Here is an 18,085-nt window from a genome sequence, read left to right as displayed (position 1 = left end):
TTGTTCAGACATTGAAGAGTTTTCTTTCTCTTTAGTCTCATTGTTTTTCTTTCTTTCAGCAGATGTTGGTCTGCAGGAGGTTTTAGATGAACATAAGATCAGTCTGAGAAGGAGATGTGAACGTGTGACTGAAGGAAGTGATGAAACAGGAAGTAGAACCCTCCTCAACAGGATCTACACTGAGCTCTACATCACAGAGGGACAGAGTGAAGAGGTTCATACCCAACATGAGGTGAGGCAGCTGGAGACAGCTTCCAAGATGGACGCCCTCCATGACGCTCCAATCAGGTGCCAGGACATCTTTAAAGCCTTACCTGACCAACAGAGACCCATCAGAGTGGTTCTGACCAACGGCGTGGCTGGTGTTGGAAAAACCTTCTCAGTGCAGAAGTTCACTCTGGACTGGGCAGAGGGCTTGGAGAACCAACATGTCAGTGTGGTGGTTCTGCTTTCATTCAGGGAGCTGAACCTGATCAGAGATGAGCAGTACAGTCTTCTGGAGCTGCTCCATGTTTTCCATCCAACATTACAGAAGGTCACAGCAGAGAAGCTGGCTGTCTCTCAGCTTTTGTTCATCTTTGACGGCCTGGATGAAAGCAGACTTTCATTGGATTTCACCAACAGGAAGCTGCTGTCTGATGTCACACAGAAGTCATCAGTCAGCCAGCTGCTGACAAACCTCATCCAGGGGAATCTGCTTCCCTTGGCTCTCGTCTGGATAACTTCCCGACCCGCAGCAGCCAATCAGATCCCTCCTACATGTGTTGACAGGCTAACAGAAGTACGAGGCTTCACTGACGCCCAGAAGGAGGAGTACTTCAGGAGGAGATTCAGTGATGAAGAGCTGTCCAGCAGAATCATCTCCCACATGAAGACATCCAGGAGCCTCCACATCATGTGTAGTATCCCAGTCTTCTGCTGGATCACTGCTACAGTTCTGGAGCACATGTTGACTACAGAGCAGAGAGGAGAGCTGCCCAAGACCCTGACTGACATGTACTCACACTTCCTGCTGGTTCAGACAAAGAGGAAGAAGAACAAGTACCATGAGGGACGTGAGACGAGTCCACAGGAGCTGACGGAGGCTGACAGGGAAGTTCTTCTGAAGCTGGGGAGGCTGGCGTTTGAACACCTGGAGAAAGGAAACATCATGTTCTACCAAGAAGACCTGGAGCAGTGTGGTCTGGATGTGACAGAGGCCTCGGTGTACTCAGGAGTTTGTACAGAGATCTTCAAAAGAGAGTGTGTGATCTTCCAGAAACCAGTCTACTGCTTTGTTCATCTGAGCATTCAGGAGTTTCTGGCTGCTGTCTACATGTTCCACTGTCACACCAACAGGAAGACAGAGGTGCAGAGGGACTTTTTGGGAAAAGAATACAACGAGTCCTCTCTGGATGATTTCCTTAAACGAGTCATGGAGAAATCCCTCCAGAGTGAAAATGGCCACCTGGACCTGTTTGTTCGCTTCCTTCATGGCCTCTGTCTGGAGTCCAACCAGAGACTCTTAGGAGGTCTGCTGGGCCAGACAGAGAACAGTCCAGGAACCATCCAGAGAGTCATCAACAACCTGAAGAAGATGAACAGTTATGGAATCTCTCCTGACAGAACCATCAACATCTTCCACTGTCTGATGGAGATGAACGACCTCTCATTATTTCAGGAGATCCAAGAGTTCCTGAAGTCAGAGAACAGATCAGAGAAGGAACTCTCTGACATCCAGTGCTCAGCTCTGGCCTTCATGCTGCAGATGTCAGAGGAGGTTCTGGATGAGTTGGACCTGCAGAAGTACAAAACATCAGTGTCGGGACGACAGAGACTGATTCCAGCTGTGAGGAACTGCAGAAAGGCTGGGTGAGTCCAGATGTGATCATTAACATCATTGATCAGTGTAGGTTAGTAGTTTAATTTTGAAAATAAAATCAGATTGTAAGCAGAAAGTGTTTGTGTCCGTACGCTGCAACCTTCCACACCATTCCTTTATTGTACAGACTCAGCAGGAGCTCCATGGATCCCAAATCCAAGAGTGGAGAACAGATTTGAAGTGTGTCACATTCATGCAGTCACAGCTGTTTCCACCATGTTTCCACTGATATTAATCCTGTTCAATGACACGTTTCATATCAGTGAATATGGACGTCCACTGACATGTTTAAGTGTCCTGCTGGAAATCACTCAAATCATCCATGAAATCCATGAAAAATCCTTTTAGTGTTTCTAACTTCAGCCTCTGTCCTCTCTCTCTCTCCATCCTCCTCACTGCTTCTTTCACTGATAATCACACAAACATCGTATTCAGCTACAAAATAACACAATAATATCATCTGATGATCATTATTATAAGAGCAGGATCCATATTTGATATCAGAGTAACACACTGCTTGGTTATGTGCAGTCATCATCAGTGACTGTGGGTCAAACAGAAGCTCTCTGATTGGTTGCTGACCTTGGTCACCTGTCCACTCTCACCTGTTTGTGTTTGCTCTCTCTTTGCTGTCTCCATCCTCTCTCTCCTTTCTCTCCCTCTCTGTCTTTGTACGTCACTCAGGTCCAATGGAAACAGTGACATTTACAAACCAATCAAAGACAAACTGATCCATGTCAGGTTATAACAATATTCAAAGTGAATACAGGCTGCTGCTGGACACAGACAGGTAACATCATTGTGACTTGCTGTCACCTGGATCTGGACTCATAAACACTGAAGCCCTGAACAGGAATACAAATCATTTTCTGCCAACTAGCGACACACCAGCAGATAATGGCTCAGAAAGCTCAAATGAGCCAATCATTTCTGTGTTTAGTTCCCCTGAAATCAGATCTGATATCAGCAGCTCTGAGTTCATTCATCATTATTGTCCAGTGATGAGATTTCTGCTCCGTTTGGTAACAGTCAGCAGGTTTTTCCTGCGTGTGGACGTGAACAGTCGTACCTGACAGCAGGTAGCAAACAGAGATCATCTTTCCAGCTGGAACTCTTCACTGAGCTGAACTCATTCAAAATGTTCTGGAGTCAAAATAGGAAACAGTCCAAATGTGTGTCTTCACTCTGACTCTGGATCAGATCTCAGTGACAGACTGTGGACATTATGGAAGCCTAAATGTGACACCATCTTCCTCCTTCATCTGCAGATTAAAGCCAAACAAAGATGTTCATTAAAAGTCTGCAGGTCTGAGAGAGACTCAATCGTTGTGTCATGTCAAACACAGTAAGAGGAGCTGAAGCACAGATGTGAAGAGCAGATTCATCAGATTATGACCTCACTCTGTTTTGTCTTCATATACATTCAGTCTGTGTTTATAATGCAGATTTTCTGCTTTTATAATAACACATTTTATATTTTCTATCATCACAGACTGACTCAGTGTGGACTCTCAGAGTCTCACTTTGAAGTTGTGGCCTCAGCTCTGAAGTCCAACCCCTCCCATCTGACAGAGCTGGACATGAGTGACAACTACAACCTCCAGGATTCAGCAGTGAAGCTTCTGTGTGCTGGACTGGAGAGTCCAAACTGTCGACTGGAGACTCTGAGGTGAGTTCACTGACTGCGGCTGTTGTTGTTTTTCTATATTTCAGGTCTTTGATTGATGTTTGAAACTTTCTTTAGTTCCTAAATGTTCAGGATGTGTCTGAAGACAAATGTGAAGAAGTTTGAGTGCTTTCAGAAATGTTGTCTTTCCAAACGACTGAACAACAGTTTTTCCTTTTGGCTCCAAACAGAAGTGACAGACTTGAGCAGGGTTCATTTAAAGGCTGACAGAAGTGGAGTGGTGACGGGGAGATGTTTGACAGGACAGTGTTTCAGCCTCCACAGGTTCATGTTGTGCTCCATCAGTCAGTGAAGATGAAGTCAGTGCTGATGAGGCTGTAGAGTGTGTGAGGGATGTGAATGAGGATGATGAAGATCTGATGATAGCAGATAAAAACAGGCTGCAGAGACTTTGAGCCATACAGGGCACACAGTGTGTGTACAGAACAGCTGAAATCATTATGGAGGCCTCACTGGGATATGGAAGCATCACAGTACAGCTTCAGTGAAGCTTTAAAGTCTCTGATATGAGATGAGAAATGAAGCAGCCAGAGCTTTTTCATGAGTGGAAACCCACTGTGACTGTGAGCTGCTGCTACAGCCTCCAGATTAGCCAGCAGCTCATCCTGCTCAACATTTCCTCACCAACTTTAATGGAAGTGTGATGTTTTCAGCTGGAGTGATGGTCAGGGTGGCCTCCCTCTCCTCTTCTTCTCCTCTTCCTCTTTCATTTGTAAAGCCACTTCTGCTGCTTTCATTCATTTGGAAGTCCTGTAGCTGAGTTTGGGAGAGACTAACAGCCTCGGCAGCAGAGGGGAGAAAGGCTGTAACACCACCACTTTACTCTGTTCTACCTGTCACATCGTTTTATCAGGAAACAAATATGCTCATGTTTTTACTATGTTTGTCTTGAAGATGTAAGAAGATCACATGGTGCTTTTTATTATTGTGTTGGTTTGTTTCCTGTCTCTTGGATGGAGCCCAGCTGTGCGTGGCCCCTGGGCCTGTGGTCAGAGTGTGTGCTGGATAATCCAGCCCAGGATGAGGCCAAACTGACATGGGATGAAATGTCTGTCACATAATTGAGCTTAGTGTAGTTTCACTTCTGCACAATTTAAAAACAACCAAAACTTTGTTCTGTCTTTTCTGTGTTATACTGTAGACTTTCTTTGATACTGTGTCCAAAAGGAGCAGCTTTTACTTTGAAAGGGAAGCGTCTCTGTTTCCTCTTCAGGTTGGATGATGGAAGCAAATGAGTGTGTGATGTTCTTTCAGTGTTGCACTTTGTAGACGCTCCCTGAGCACTGGTCTCACAGCCAGCTGCACATAGAGACCAGTGTTGTTAGTCCAGGTCAGAAGATGACTTGTTGGAATGAAAATGAGCTTGTAGTTTGTCTGCTTTAATAATGTGACTGGAAAAAGGTGTTGGACTTCAAATATGTCCATTTCTTTCACACTTCACCTTTAAAAGTGAAGCCTTGTGGTTCCTGGAAGGAAAAACACGACTTTTTCAAGTCTTTGTCCTGTTTTTATGAGAAATGTACGACTTTAATGTGAAACATTCAGAGTTTTTTCTCTTGTTGTGTTTGTTTGAAGCTGCTTCCTGTTGGCTTCAGCTGTTTGGAGTTTCCATTTTCTAAACTTCTACATTCTGAACCTTCTTCAGCTCTGAACAGATGATGAAACACTGAATGATTTCAAGCTCACACTTTGTCTAATAAACTTACATCTTTCATTCTTTATATAGATTGAGGAGCTGTGGTTTGTCAGAGATCAGCTGTGATTATCTGGCAGCAGCACTGAAGTCCAACCCCTCCCATCTGAGAGAGCTTGACTTGACCTACAGCGACAACCTGCAGGATTCAGGAGTGAAGCATCTGTGTGGTTTCCTGGAGAGTCCAGGATGTGGACTTGAAACTCTGGGGTCAGTCAGCATGTTTTAGTTGTGCTGAGATGAATATGATGTGAAAGTTGTGCTGACACTAAACTGCAGACATCAGGCTGATATTATACTGATCCACACTGAGGATCTTCATGGTAAAGTCTGTTTTCTTCTTCTCTGGTTTAGTCCATTGACTGCAGCAGAACAATATTCACATTTCAAACAGTGAGACTCAACGTATGGCCCGCGGCCCACACGCGGCCTGCCCACCTTTCCTGATTCAGAGAGAGGGGACCCTGATTAACCTTCAAAATCTTCTGCAGTCTATCAAAAACTGAAGCAAACCATGAATCAACATGTGAACATGACCTGATGCTGCTGAATTGAAGCAAAGTTACAGAGGTTTGATTACAGACACAGCTGAGAGTTTGTAATCTGTCATCATTTTAAAAGGTTTAAATTTCTTCAGTATTGAACAGCAGAAATGAGGCTTTGTTTTGGGAGGCCGACAGCAGTGAACACAACAGCAGACTGGTGCGTAATAAGCAGTGAATAATGCAGGAAACAGATTTTTGAAGGTAAACTGTTCTTGAAGTACACTGAGAGAGAGAGAGCTGTGTATATATGTATATCGCCCCAAAGATGATTAGGTTTCAAAAATACCTCAAAGCTTTGACATTAAGAAATGGTAAACATGCACAGTTTGGTGAAGCATTTTTATTCCTGTAAAGGAATCACAAAGTTTCACTCTGGATTTGTAAATTGAATCATCACCAAGTCTGAGTTGAAAGTGAAATGCTGGTAGGTGCTTGTATATGCATTTTTTAGTCTACATGTAAATGTTCTCACCATGCATGGCATGGCAAGCTTAGTTGTCCAGGGCTTATTTGTCAGTTAAGTACTACACATGTGTGTGTTTGCAGACTGAAACCAAATGAGAATTAGACTTGACAATGTTATCTTCTAGCTGTCCATTCAAGACAAGCGTCAACCACACTTTCTACCTATTTTTTCCCCCTTTTTAAAAAAAAAAACTTTTACTGTCCACTCATATGACTAAATTACAGTTTTAATGCTGCCTCGTCAATAAACTAGCTTTAGGATCCAGTCTGGCAATTGTCTTATTTATAACAGGTGAGAGAAAATATTTAATTGTCAGGGTAAACAGTAGGAACAGCAAACTAACATCTGCCTTTCCCAGCATCACGTCTTATTGGGGTTAAGCCCTGAAAGTTTTCCCACAAAGTCCCAAATCTTTGACAAAGTACAAATACGTCTTTGCTTACTTTATTAGAGTTACTTGATTATTGAATGTTGTGGTTGTGGTTGTGGTGGTTGTTGTTGTTGTTGTTGTTTATTTTTATAGTATGTGTACTTTTTGCTCCTTACATTGTCAAAAATGCTCTCTACTTTAGTTTAATTTGAGTTGTTGTTGTTGTTGCACATCACTGTGTGCCATCAAACATTAAGCTAAATGGAGAGAACAATAACACATAAAAGATTATCACAGGCACAACCATACAGTATATTTACATATCATTTATAGGGCTATACTGAGGGGTTTTAAGCGAGCTAGAAAAAGTGCAGATGTCCCAAAATTGTTGCTGTGGTACTTCAGCAAGCGCTGCAGAAAAGCAGCATGCATAAAGGGAGTAAAACACTGTAGCATGTAATTTCAACATATCTAACAGCTCAACAAATATCAAAAATCACTCAAACGGTTTCTGTGCACTTTCACACAGTGTGTCTGGGAGAGGAAAGAGTGAGAAATAACTTTACTGGTGAAAGATGTAAGAAACACAGGGCAGGAAGGGAAGAAGAGGGGTAATATTTAAAAGTAAGGCACTTTATTGGTGGGAGCCGGTTTAGTTCGCCATCTGATCAGCCGACCATATGGCGTAAAGCAGCCACCCCGGGTTTGAATCTGACCCGCAGCCCTTTGCCTCATGTCTTCCCCTCTCTGGCAAACTGAAAATTACTCAGATTGGGTCTATATGAATTATTTTGATAAACTATGTATTTTTGTTTGTCAAACACCCTGCAGGCCATGTCTCAGAGTATTACACACCTTGTGCTTTTGGGCACTCCAGTGATGTTGCAGCTCTGAAATATGGCCAAACTGGTGGCAAGTGGCATCTTGGCAGCTGCACGCTTGACTTTTCTCAGTTCATGGGCAGTTATTTTGTGTCTTGGTTTTTCCACACGCTTCTTGCGACCCTGTTGACTATTTTGAATGAAACGCTTGATTGTTCGATGATCACGCTTCAGAAGCTTTGCAATTTTGAGACTGCTGCATCCCTCTGCAAGATATCTCACTATTTTTGACTTTTCTGAGCCTGTCAAGTCCTTCTTTTGACCCATTTTGCCAAAGGAAAGGAAGTTGCCTAATAATTATGCACACCTGATATAGGGTGTTGATGTCATTAGACCACACCCCTTCTCATTACAGAGATGCACATCACCTAATATGCTTAATTGGTAGTAGGCTTTTGAGCCTATACAGCTTGGAGTAAGACAACATGCATGAAGAGGATGATGTGGACAAAATACTCATTTGCCTAATAATTCTACACTCCCTGTATTGCTAATACAATCATATGGCACACTGACTTCTGAGGACATTTTAGATGCACTCATCATCAGAAAGGTTGCCTACCCCTGCTCTAAGGCATCTGGACAGATCTGTTTACTTACACTTATTGACAGGAGTTGAATGGTGCAGACTTTGGGTTGGTTGGCTGATTTGTCAACACAGATCTGAATTTGTATGTTTGCAGTGGATTAGTTTTTTGTTTTGGTTTTTTGCAATAAAATGACATGAAATTTGTACTTTAGAAGAGTCTTTACAACAGATTATGTAATTTGGTTAAATGAGCATCTGTCATTACACTCAACTGACTATTGTTTGACTAATAAATAATGCATGTTAACTGAGTTCTCATGTGCCACCCAGTGCACCCAGAGAGAAGTCCATTAAGACAATTCAGCAGGAGATCCGCTCAGTTATCAGACAGATAACAGATATTTACATTTTATGGAGAAAACATAAAAACTTTTTTTACTGTTAAACATAGAATAGAATAGAATTCAACTTTATTGTCATTGCACATGCACAGGTACAGGGCAACGAAATGCAGTTTGCATCCATCCAGAAGTGCTTTAGTGATATAGATATATTACAATATATATTAGCAATAATATAGATATGTGAGTATATTACAGAAATGGGTCTATTATGTTATAATGTACACGGTATGAAGTATGTTGTGAATATTCATAACTATAAGTATGTACAGGCTGTAGTGAGTACAAGCTATGAACAGGATATAAATCTGAAAAACTATACAGAATATGAAATAAATAACTTTACAGAAACCTGAGATACACAGCTATACAGAAATGGGAACTATGCAAGTTGTAAACAGTTGTAGGATTAAAAATTATCGTATTTTACAGAATGATTATTTACACAGAGCTATACAGTAGTGCAGTTAAGATAAGTGAGATATGTGGATAATTCTACAGAGGCTATATAAAGTGCTGGTGGTTGTGAGTGGTGGTTCAGTCCATGTTATTGTGTGTATGAGGGTACAGTTGTCTGTTGTGTGTGTGTGTGGGTGGGTGTGTGTATGTTCAGTCCATGTGTTAACGTGGGTCAGATGTCAGGAGGCAGAGTTCAGGAGTCTGACAGCTGTGGGGAAGAAGCTGTTCCGGTACCTGGTGGTCTTAGTCCGGAGGCTCCTGTGGCGCCTCCCAGAGGGCAGGAGGGTGAAGAGTCCATGTGATGGGTGACTGGGGTCTTTGATGATTTTCCCAGCCCTTTTCAGACACCGCTTCCTGTAGATGTCTTTTATGGCAGGAAGTGGTGCTCCGGCGATGCGCTGGGCAGTTTTCACGACCCTCTGCAACGCCTTCCGGTCCGAGGCAGAGCAGTTGGTCAGGATGCTCTCGATGGTGCAGCGATAGAAGTTCACCAGGATGTCTGAGGACAGGTGGTTCTTCCTCAGAGTCCTCAAGAAGAAGAGGCGCTGGTGAGCCTTCTTGACCAGCTTGGAGCAGTTGGTCGTCTAGGTGAGATCCTCGGAGATGTGGACTCCCAGGAACTTGAAGCTGCTCACACGCTCCACAGCCGTCCCCTTAATGTGGATGGGTGGATGTGGGTCAGCATTCCTCCTGTAGTCCACGATGAGCTCCTTGGTCTTCTCGGTGTTAAGCAGCAGGTTGTTTGTGTCGCACCACTCAGCCAGACGATCAATTCAAAACATCAATTTAGAGTAAACTTTTGTTTTAGATAAATGTTGAAATATCTTTGGAATTAGTTAAATGTCAGAATTAAAAGAGGGAGCTGTCTATTTTAATCACTTTGATCAAATTTAGGAGTACATGTACACTAAGTTTATTGTTAATTAATAAGAAACTCCAGACGATTCCATTCTGAGCTGAAGAAGCTTCTGATAGGTTAGTAGAGTCCATGTGAGTAAGTTGGTGGCACAGCTGTGGATGCATATAAGGCAAAACACAGAGCCTGTTTCTGTGACATGTGAAAATCAAGAGATGTCAACCAAAACACCAGGAAAAGAACTGTGGAGCTCCATAAGTGTGGCTCAGTTTGAATACAATTTGGTGCCATTTACAATTAGGAAATACAGACAGTTTCTCTCTTCACTCTTAAAGTTAACAAATACGTTTTTTATATTTATCAATCTAAAAAAGTAAACATTTAGTCTGATTTGATGTTACAATTAAAAAAGTGTCTTTATCTGAAGAGTTTGTAAATATCTGTATATTTGATGATTGTCAGCACAAAGAGGGAGAGAGAGGAGCAGAGATGAACAAGAGCAGGTGAGACAGACATGTTAGTCAAATGGTTGTTTACCAAAAGTATCACCGTATCACAGGTCCTCATGTATCTCGTACCCAGTGTTTCTTTTTAGGTTTGTTACTTTTCAAATTCTACATTTATTAAGTTCTGCAGGCTTGTTTGCACAACAAGGCTAAATGATTATATAAACTTTTCTCAGTCTAAATATTGTACTTTGGTAGAATTAAAAAATAAGTGTAGTGCAGGTCTATGATGATTTTTAGTGCTACTATCATCTAGTTCTGATTCTGTCTTGGTTAAGTCCCAAGTAGTCCTGATTTTGTGATTTTGAACTGTTGTAGTCCTGTTTTGGTTCTGGGTCTGGTTGAATTGGGGTTTAGTCCTCGTGTCTTGATACAGCCCTGACCTTGTTCTGCCTTGCTGCTTAATTAAATAACTAGTTTAAGGTGTCCTGCACATGTGATATATATTTTTCCCTATATGAAGTCATTCTTTTTTTTTGAACAAAACTCAAAACAGAGCCTATTAATCTTTCAGTCATTTCTACCCCCCCCAAAAAAAATCCCACATGCATACGACCCTTTAGGGCTAAGCCCCGCGTGTTTCAAATGTCTGGCTCCGCCTCTGAGCCTAGCACTGCGCCCCTGTTCTTTTTGTTGGGCGAGGTTCGTGTGGAGCGCTGTAACAATGGAGGCGGGACACGATGATGCTCGCCTCGCGCTCCTGCACCAGGTGAGCAGAGCTGCTGCACTCCGGTGTTCCAGCTGCAGCTTCTCTCTTCACACGCTTTGAGGTGGACAAACTGTCCTGCTACTCTGGGTGGCTGTAGCTCAGGTGGCAGAGCAGGTCAGCCACTAATCAGAAGGTCGGTGGTTCGATCCCTGGCTGCCTCCTGGCTGCATGCCAAATATCCTTGGGCAAGATACTAACCCCGTATTTGCCTACTGGTGGTGGTCAGAGGGCCCGGTGGCACCAGTGTCCGGCAGCCTCGCCTCTGTCAGTGCGCCCCAGGGCAGCTGTGGCTATAATGTAGCTGCCATCACCAGTGTGTGAATGTGTGTGTGAATGGGTGAATGACTGAATGTAGTGTGAAGCGCTTTGGGGTCCTTAGGGACTAGAAAAGCGCTATACAAATGCAGGCCATTTACCAGGCCATTTACTCCACAAGCACAGCCTCTGACGTCGTGGTGTTGCTGGCCTTAAAGTGGGTGCAGACCCTTCCACACCTGCTGTGTATGGTTGTCATTGTAGTGGGCCTCAGTCCTCCCCTTATCCTCAGCATCTCTGCTGCCTGTCGTCAGGTCAAGTCTGAAAGTGAAAGCGTAAAACCTGAGACGGTCCAAAGATTGGTGCAGATCCCACATCGGTCAGGGGATTCCTGATGACGCGGGCTCGCTACTTCCTGCTGTGAGTCATATCTGTGAGCGTCTTCTTTTACTCGCTGAAAGCTGCAGGTCTGTTTCGGGAGCTGAAAGTGCTCCCTCAGGCTCACACAGGAGTTCACAGCTTCACTGTGGTGATTCACGGCTTCAGACGTTAGACTGAGCCCTGCCAGCCCGGAGGAAGCATCTGTGCTAAAGTTCCAGTGTCTCTGTGAATCAGCCAGAACCAAAACGATGAGTCTTTTCTGTCCTGATCGAACTTGTTTGTTTCAGACGCTCCGCTGCTTCAGACCAACGGGAAGCTCCCCCTGTGGTTCAAGAAGCTGGTCAGTCTCCGGCCTCTAACCCTCAGCTCATCAATCTGCTCGCAGATAATGATCGACCACGCTATAGAGTGTGTGTGTGTGTGTGTGTGTGTGTGTTCAGCAAGGACAGGGCGGAGCCTCCTCCACCATCCAATCGGAGAGCGAGCCTTGTCAAGTGGGCAGTCGGTGGGCGAAGCCGATTAACCCTTTGACCTTCTGCTGCAACTTCTCTCCGAGTCCCAACAACAGCCAGGGGGGGGGGAGGAGGAGGAGGAAGAAGAGGAGGGTTTCCACCCTCAGAGTCTGGAGTGTGTGCTGGAGGAGGAAGAGGTAAGGACCAGGCTGCCGGATCAATGAATATCAATATTGAGTATTTTTTTTTTTTTTTTTTTTTTTTTTTTGTTTACTGTAAATCTCAACCATTACAATCTGTGATGGTGGTGGGTGTGGCTTCTTCATGTCGAGATGGCCAAAGCTTGAAGTTTGAGTAATTGGTTAATGAGGTTGTGGTGGCTGAAATGTGGGCAGAGTCTGACTGACTGTGATGTTCAGGTGCTGCAGACAGCAGGTGGAGAGCAGAACACCTTCATCCTGTATCCTAGCAACACCACGGTCACCCTTGAAAGGTGAGGGTTACACATGACGATGATGATGCTGCTGTTTTCATGAAGTCTGTTTTTGAAACGCTCTGATGTTTGTCTTCAGCGAGTTTGAGGTGGAGGGTGTTCCCGTTCCACAGCAGTCACTGAGCCAGCTGGAGGTCAGAGGTCAAGGGGAGGAGCCTGTGGTGCGGACTCAGCTGAGTCCAGACTCCGCCTGTTCTGAGGGATCAGCAGGAAGTCTGGAGCAGCAGCATGACCCAGGTCAGAGTTTAACCCTTTACAGGAAGCTCAAAACAGAGCCTCACTCCCCCAGGGGTGAGTTTCAAAATAAAAGCCCACAGAACAATATCAGATTAAAATAAATCAATTAATATCAGGTTAAAATAGGAAAAGTTCCCTAAACACTAAATGACTGGAATCCTTAGATGCTAGCTTTTCAAAATAAAAGTCCCTCAGGTTAAGGAATGCTTTAGTGTCGGCTTTACATGATAAAATCCTTCACCTGCACTATATCCAAAGACAATAACTTAGCCCTAAGCATATGTATATCGCCCCAAAGATGATTAGGTTTCAAAAATACCTCAAAGCTTTCACATTAAGAAATGGTAAACATGCACAGTTTGGTGAAGCATTTTTATTCCTGTAAAGGAATCACAAAGTTTCACTATGGATTTGTAAATTGAATCATCACCAAGTCTGAGTTGAAAGTGAAATGCTGGTAGGTGCTTGTATATGCATTTTTTAGTCTACATGTAAATGTTCTCACCATGCATGGCATGGCAAGCTTAGCTGTCCAGGGCTTATTTGTCAGTTAAGTACTACACATGTGTGTGTTTGCAGACTGAAACCAAATGAGAATTAGACTTGACAATGTGACAATGTTATCTTCTAGCTGTCCATTCAAGACAAGCGTCAACCACACTTTCTACCTATTTTTTCCCCCTTTTTAAAAAAAAAAAACTTTTACTGTCCACTCATATGACTAAATTACAGTTTTAATGCTGCCTCGTCAATAAACTAGCTTTAGGATCCAGTCTGGCAATTGTCTTATTTATAACAGGTGAGAGAAAATATTTAATTGTCAGGGTAAACAGTAGGAACAGCAAACTAACATCTACCTTTCCCAGCATCACGTCTTATTGGGGTTAAGCCCTGAAAGTTTTCTCACAAAGTCCCAAATCTTTGACAAAGTACAAATACGTCTTTGCTTACTTTATTAGAGTTACTTGATTATTGAATACAGTTGTTGTTGTTGTTGTTGTTGTTGATCCTACATATATTTTTAAAGTATGTGTACTTTTTGCTCCTTACATTGTCAAAAATGCTCTCTACTGGGTGAAGCAGTCCATGTGGAGTTTCCCAGACCTCGTCCTCGGTCTTCTGAGGGGACACGGAGGCCAGCTGAGGATTTCCTCGCAGCAGGACATGTCAGAGCTGCTTCCACCCAGAAGCATCCGAGTGTGATGTCTGAAACTCTCTCTATAGTTTCCTGACACGTTGGTGGAGAGCTCTGTCATTTGACAGGGGGAGGAATAGAGCCACGGCTCCTTATTATTAGTAACCAGTGTGACCGAATGTTGTATTCATTGTAACCAGTGACATCTGCGCTCAACTTATGCCATCTCTGGTAGAGATGGACCGATCCGATATTACGTATCGGTATCGGTCCGATACTGACCTAAATTACTGGATCGGATATCGGAGAAAAATAAAAAATGTAATCCGATCCATTAAATATCATGAAAGCACCTCACAAAACTTGCAACACGCCGTAACTCACCTCAGAACGTTAGCAGTCGGAGCAGTATGCATCACGTGATAGAGCGGCTGTGGCATGCGGGACCTGTGGTCTGGATAGCATGTGGAGCTTCGCTAGCAACCCGGCATTTCATCTCCGACAAAGTTATCCCGAGAGAAGTAAAGCAAGTGTGTAAGTCCATCTCTGAATGTTTGTAAAGCATTCCTGCGTTAAGCTTAACAAGCGACTGCCTCTTCTTGCTGCTACTTCAATCATGAAACTGCTTAACGATCAGCTGATCGGCTTTTCTGTCGCAAGTCCGTGTCTCTAGTTTGCTTTTGGCCCACGTTGCACCAGAAAGAGGAAACCAGCGGCTGAACAACAGCAGAACGTTTAAGCTTGATCAGCTGTTGTTAGAATTTATTTATTATTACTTTCTACACCAGGATCTTTTTCTACGTAGCTGACGCTGGTAACTGTGCAGGGGCGGATCTAGCAAAGTTTAGCCAGGGGGGCCGATAGGGCATTAACAGGGAAAAGGGGGCACAAAGACATACTTTTCTTTCTTATTCTCATTTAAAATGTCTAGCTTTTAATAAATAATTATCTGACAGCCAAAGTTTTAATTTGATGCAAAATGTATAGAAGTCCATTACTGTATATAGTAACTATTAAGTCTAATATATATACCCTAGTAAGCTATAGTACTTTTTCCTTTGGGAAGGTACCATCTGTGCAGTCTGCAATTTTGTTGAAGAAAGATGTTGAATCTATTTAATATTTCTTGAAAAATAATTGATTTCTGTGCATTTTTTTTCACACTGCATCAAATTAAGGTTGATTACGTCGATTAAGCATCATGAGGTGGAGCGTGAGGGGTGGTTCCCTATTTTTTAGTTATTTATTTTTGTTGTTGCTGGGAGTTGGAACCCTATTAGTTAGGTTGCTTAATATTTATGCTAAGTACTCTTTAAAATACCAGAATAGGGAGGATGGTGTAGGTTTAAGTTTATTAGATTGATCAGTATTGCTGTACTATGAAATATTTTTTTTTGCATACAGGTATAACAGAATAGCTTTAGTGTAGTTGTTGTTTTAAACTTGAGTATGAACTTATACAAAATGCAGCAAGATATTTAAAAAACAGTTTTGTTGATTAAAAAACACTATATCGGATTCATATCGGTATCGGCAGATATCCAAATTTATGATATCGGTATCGGTATCGGACATAAAAAAGTGGTATCGTGCCATCTCTAATCTCTGGTTAGCATTACGCATCATGGTGCAAAAATGTGCTTCAGTGGGAATGTGTTTAGAATTTTGGAAAAAGAATAAATGAGATTTGCAAATTGCGTGTGTGGAACCTGTTTAAGGTTTTGCCAAGGGAGTGATTGAGTAAATGAATGTCTCCAGGCCACTGAGCATTTGGTTCAGAGAATACGAATTAGAGTTTCAGCATTTCAGAAAATTTCTAAAAGTTCTGCACATGGCCATTTATAGCGAGACACATAAATATAAATTCTGCCAGAGCACAAAGAGAACTCTAGCACTGTTATATCTACACAACCCACCTTTACTGTCAAAGTGCCCTTAGGCAGGGCATCTCAGAGGGGAAAAACACTTCACAGAGATTGGTTATTACAGACGGAGAGCGAGCAGCAGAAGACAGGAAAACAGTAAGACAGGAAATCTAGCACTTTAAAAGACACTGATGTTGATTCAGTGCCTATCAGTGCAACCAGCAGTTCCACTCGGGGCCATAACAAGTGCAGGAAGCCTGTTTGGAGTGATGTGCATTTGCTCCTCCTGAGTGTCACAATCAAGCAAAAGAGAAAAGTATATGATGTTTTGTGCGGGAAGGAATACAACTCCCACGTGTGAGAAGCACCTCTTCCTCTCCGTCTGCATTGTACTGGCTTCAGCTCCTGCTGTCTTCACCGTCTCCCTCCCTTCATCCCCTTAAGCTCTCTATCGGTTCGCTTCATGACTAATGCTGCACTCTCATTACCCAGAGTCCTGCTGTCGACTCGCCCACGTCTTCATCCTCTCCCTCGCTCATTGCTAGCGTTCTCAGTTATTGCTTTTGCTGTTTTGTATTTCCATTCTTTCTTCAGCTGTCACTCTCTCAGAGACTGACACTCACACACAGACTGAGATGCTGAGAGCAGCGTCACTTTTTTTTTCCAGAAAAGACAAACCCAGTGTTTGAAAACAAAAAAATGGAGCCTGGAATGAAAGTAGGTCTCATTATGATGTATTCTTCCGCTTTGAGAGGACAGTCATGAGCAGTTGTGAAATATTGAGATGGATATGCAGCCTTCTGAAGCACATTGATACCATTAACTCAGATTTATGTAGCCCACTAAAAGCTCTTAAATTTGACTACTGACAGAATGTATTGTTCAGTCAAACAGCTGAACAATGTCGCTCTTAGATTCTCTTAGAGACCGCCGTCAATGGAACAGACGCAGTGTTCAGGAGACTTAATTAAAACAAAGACAAACTGAATTGTTTTAAGGAAACGATCGGGGTTGGAATTAAACCCTGTGTGTTTGTATTTGGTCCTTTTGACGTGATCCTAACCTCAAGCACAAAAAACTATTTTTTTAAAAGTTTTGATGCAAGTTAAGATTATTAGAATTAGAGATTGAAACTTTGAAATGTAAACTGACATCATAATCACAGGCTGAACAAATGGTGTCTCTTGGAAGTAGCTGTGAAGTATTTGGTATTCTTGGAAAGTCATTGAAGAAAACAAAGATGAACAAAGCTGTCAACATCTCTGCGGGTGTGACAGCGATGCCACTGGACAAACTTTCTGTTATTTTCACAGCCTGACTTTAGGAGGACATGATCTGATTGTACATGTTGACACTTGAGCCCATACAATATGGAAAACGAGAGGAAATCATAGGGTGCATAAATAAATGGTTTCCCCGAGTGGGTTTGTAGTGCCCAATAATTTGAATCAGTGTTGATGTGTTGTTGTTGTTTTTCATTTTGCATATATTTTGCATTTTAAATACAGTACTCAGCAAAGCACAATTATGTCAGTAAAACAAAAAAGTCATAATTGTGTGTGTAGTCATAATTAAACCTGTTAGAAATGATCATAGACAGAAGTAGCTTAAAGCAAAGCTATAACTACATAAGCAAACACAGTGACACAATCATTGCACATTCAAAATCATAGATACAGCCAGTTTCAGTACAAAAGTTAGCACAGGGTCAACATTGCGATGAAATGCATTTGACAGCAGCAGACAGTCACTCAGCAGTACAGTGTAGTACAGTAGTTTCATTGAACCACCAAATAAACAGCTCTTTCTGGTCAAACACATGAAGCACTTTTGCTACAATTTTGTTTGTATTTAACAAAATAGAAACGCAGACGTAACATTAGTTTTTGACTGCAAGTGAAAATAGTTTTCTTTCCAAATAAATCTGTCGCTGAACTAACACAGCCCTCAACACGTTTGCACTCTCGTTACCTCGGTCAGGTCGGCAGCTCTGAACCACGGTAAGTAAACTCTGGCTAATACGTGGGGTCCGTGTGGGGCTCGTAGCCGCGAACTAGCTTCACTGTCTGGGTCAACTTTGCTAGCGAGAGACAGAGCGAGGCGTTGAAAGGCTGCTCCAGCAGAACTTTATTGTTTCGGAGGAAAACAGGAACACAGTGTACAGTCGAGTCTTAACAGCTTACTTACAGCTGGGCTCGTCAGGCTCTCTGTTTGGCTGCAGTGGTTATTATTATATTTACATGCTTCCAGCTCCCGTTTCTGCTCGGTGACAGCTCGTACTTTTCGACTTTCCTTTTTCTCCCT

The 18,085-nt window shown here is 42.7% G+C and overlaps 1 protein-coding gene across 3 annotated transcripts in view; it reads left to right on the top strand.

The window, feature by feature from the left end:
• Positions 1 to 18,085, top strand: part of LOC309700619 (protein NLRC3-like) — a 220,990-nt gene that overhangs the window by 482 nt on the left and 202,423 nt on the right. Inside the window, exons 2-5 of one of the 3 annotated variants that reach the window (XM_082524285.1) lie at positions 60 to 1,851; positions 3,354 to 3,530; positions 5,275 to 5,451; positions 5,596 to 6,694. In XM_082524285.1, the coding sequence (XP_082380411.1) occupies positions 260 to 1,851; positions 3,354 to 3,530; positions 5,275 to 5,451; positions 5,596 to 5,638 (1,989 nt within the window). In that variant the 5' untranslated portion in view covers positions 60 to 259 and the 3' untranslated portion in view covers positions 5,639 to 6,694. Of the gene's footprint in view, positions 1 to 59; positions 1,852 to 3,353; positions 3,531 to 5,274; positions 5,452 to 5,595; positions 6,695 to 18,085 lie in introns of those variants that run through there. The other 2 variants (XM_082524284.1, XM_082524286.1) reach the window with 2 other exon arrangements.

Source organism: Aulonocara stuartgranti (assembly GCF_965226115.1).
Source record: "Aulonocara stuartgranti genome assembly, chromosome: 3".
NCBI lineage: Eukaryota > Metazoa > Chordata > Actinopteri > Cichliformes > Cichlidae > Aulonocara > Aulonocara stuartgranti.
This window is presented reverse-complemented; position numbering and strand designations above follow the sequence as displayed.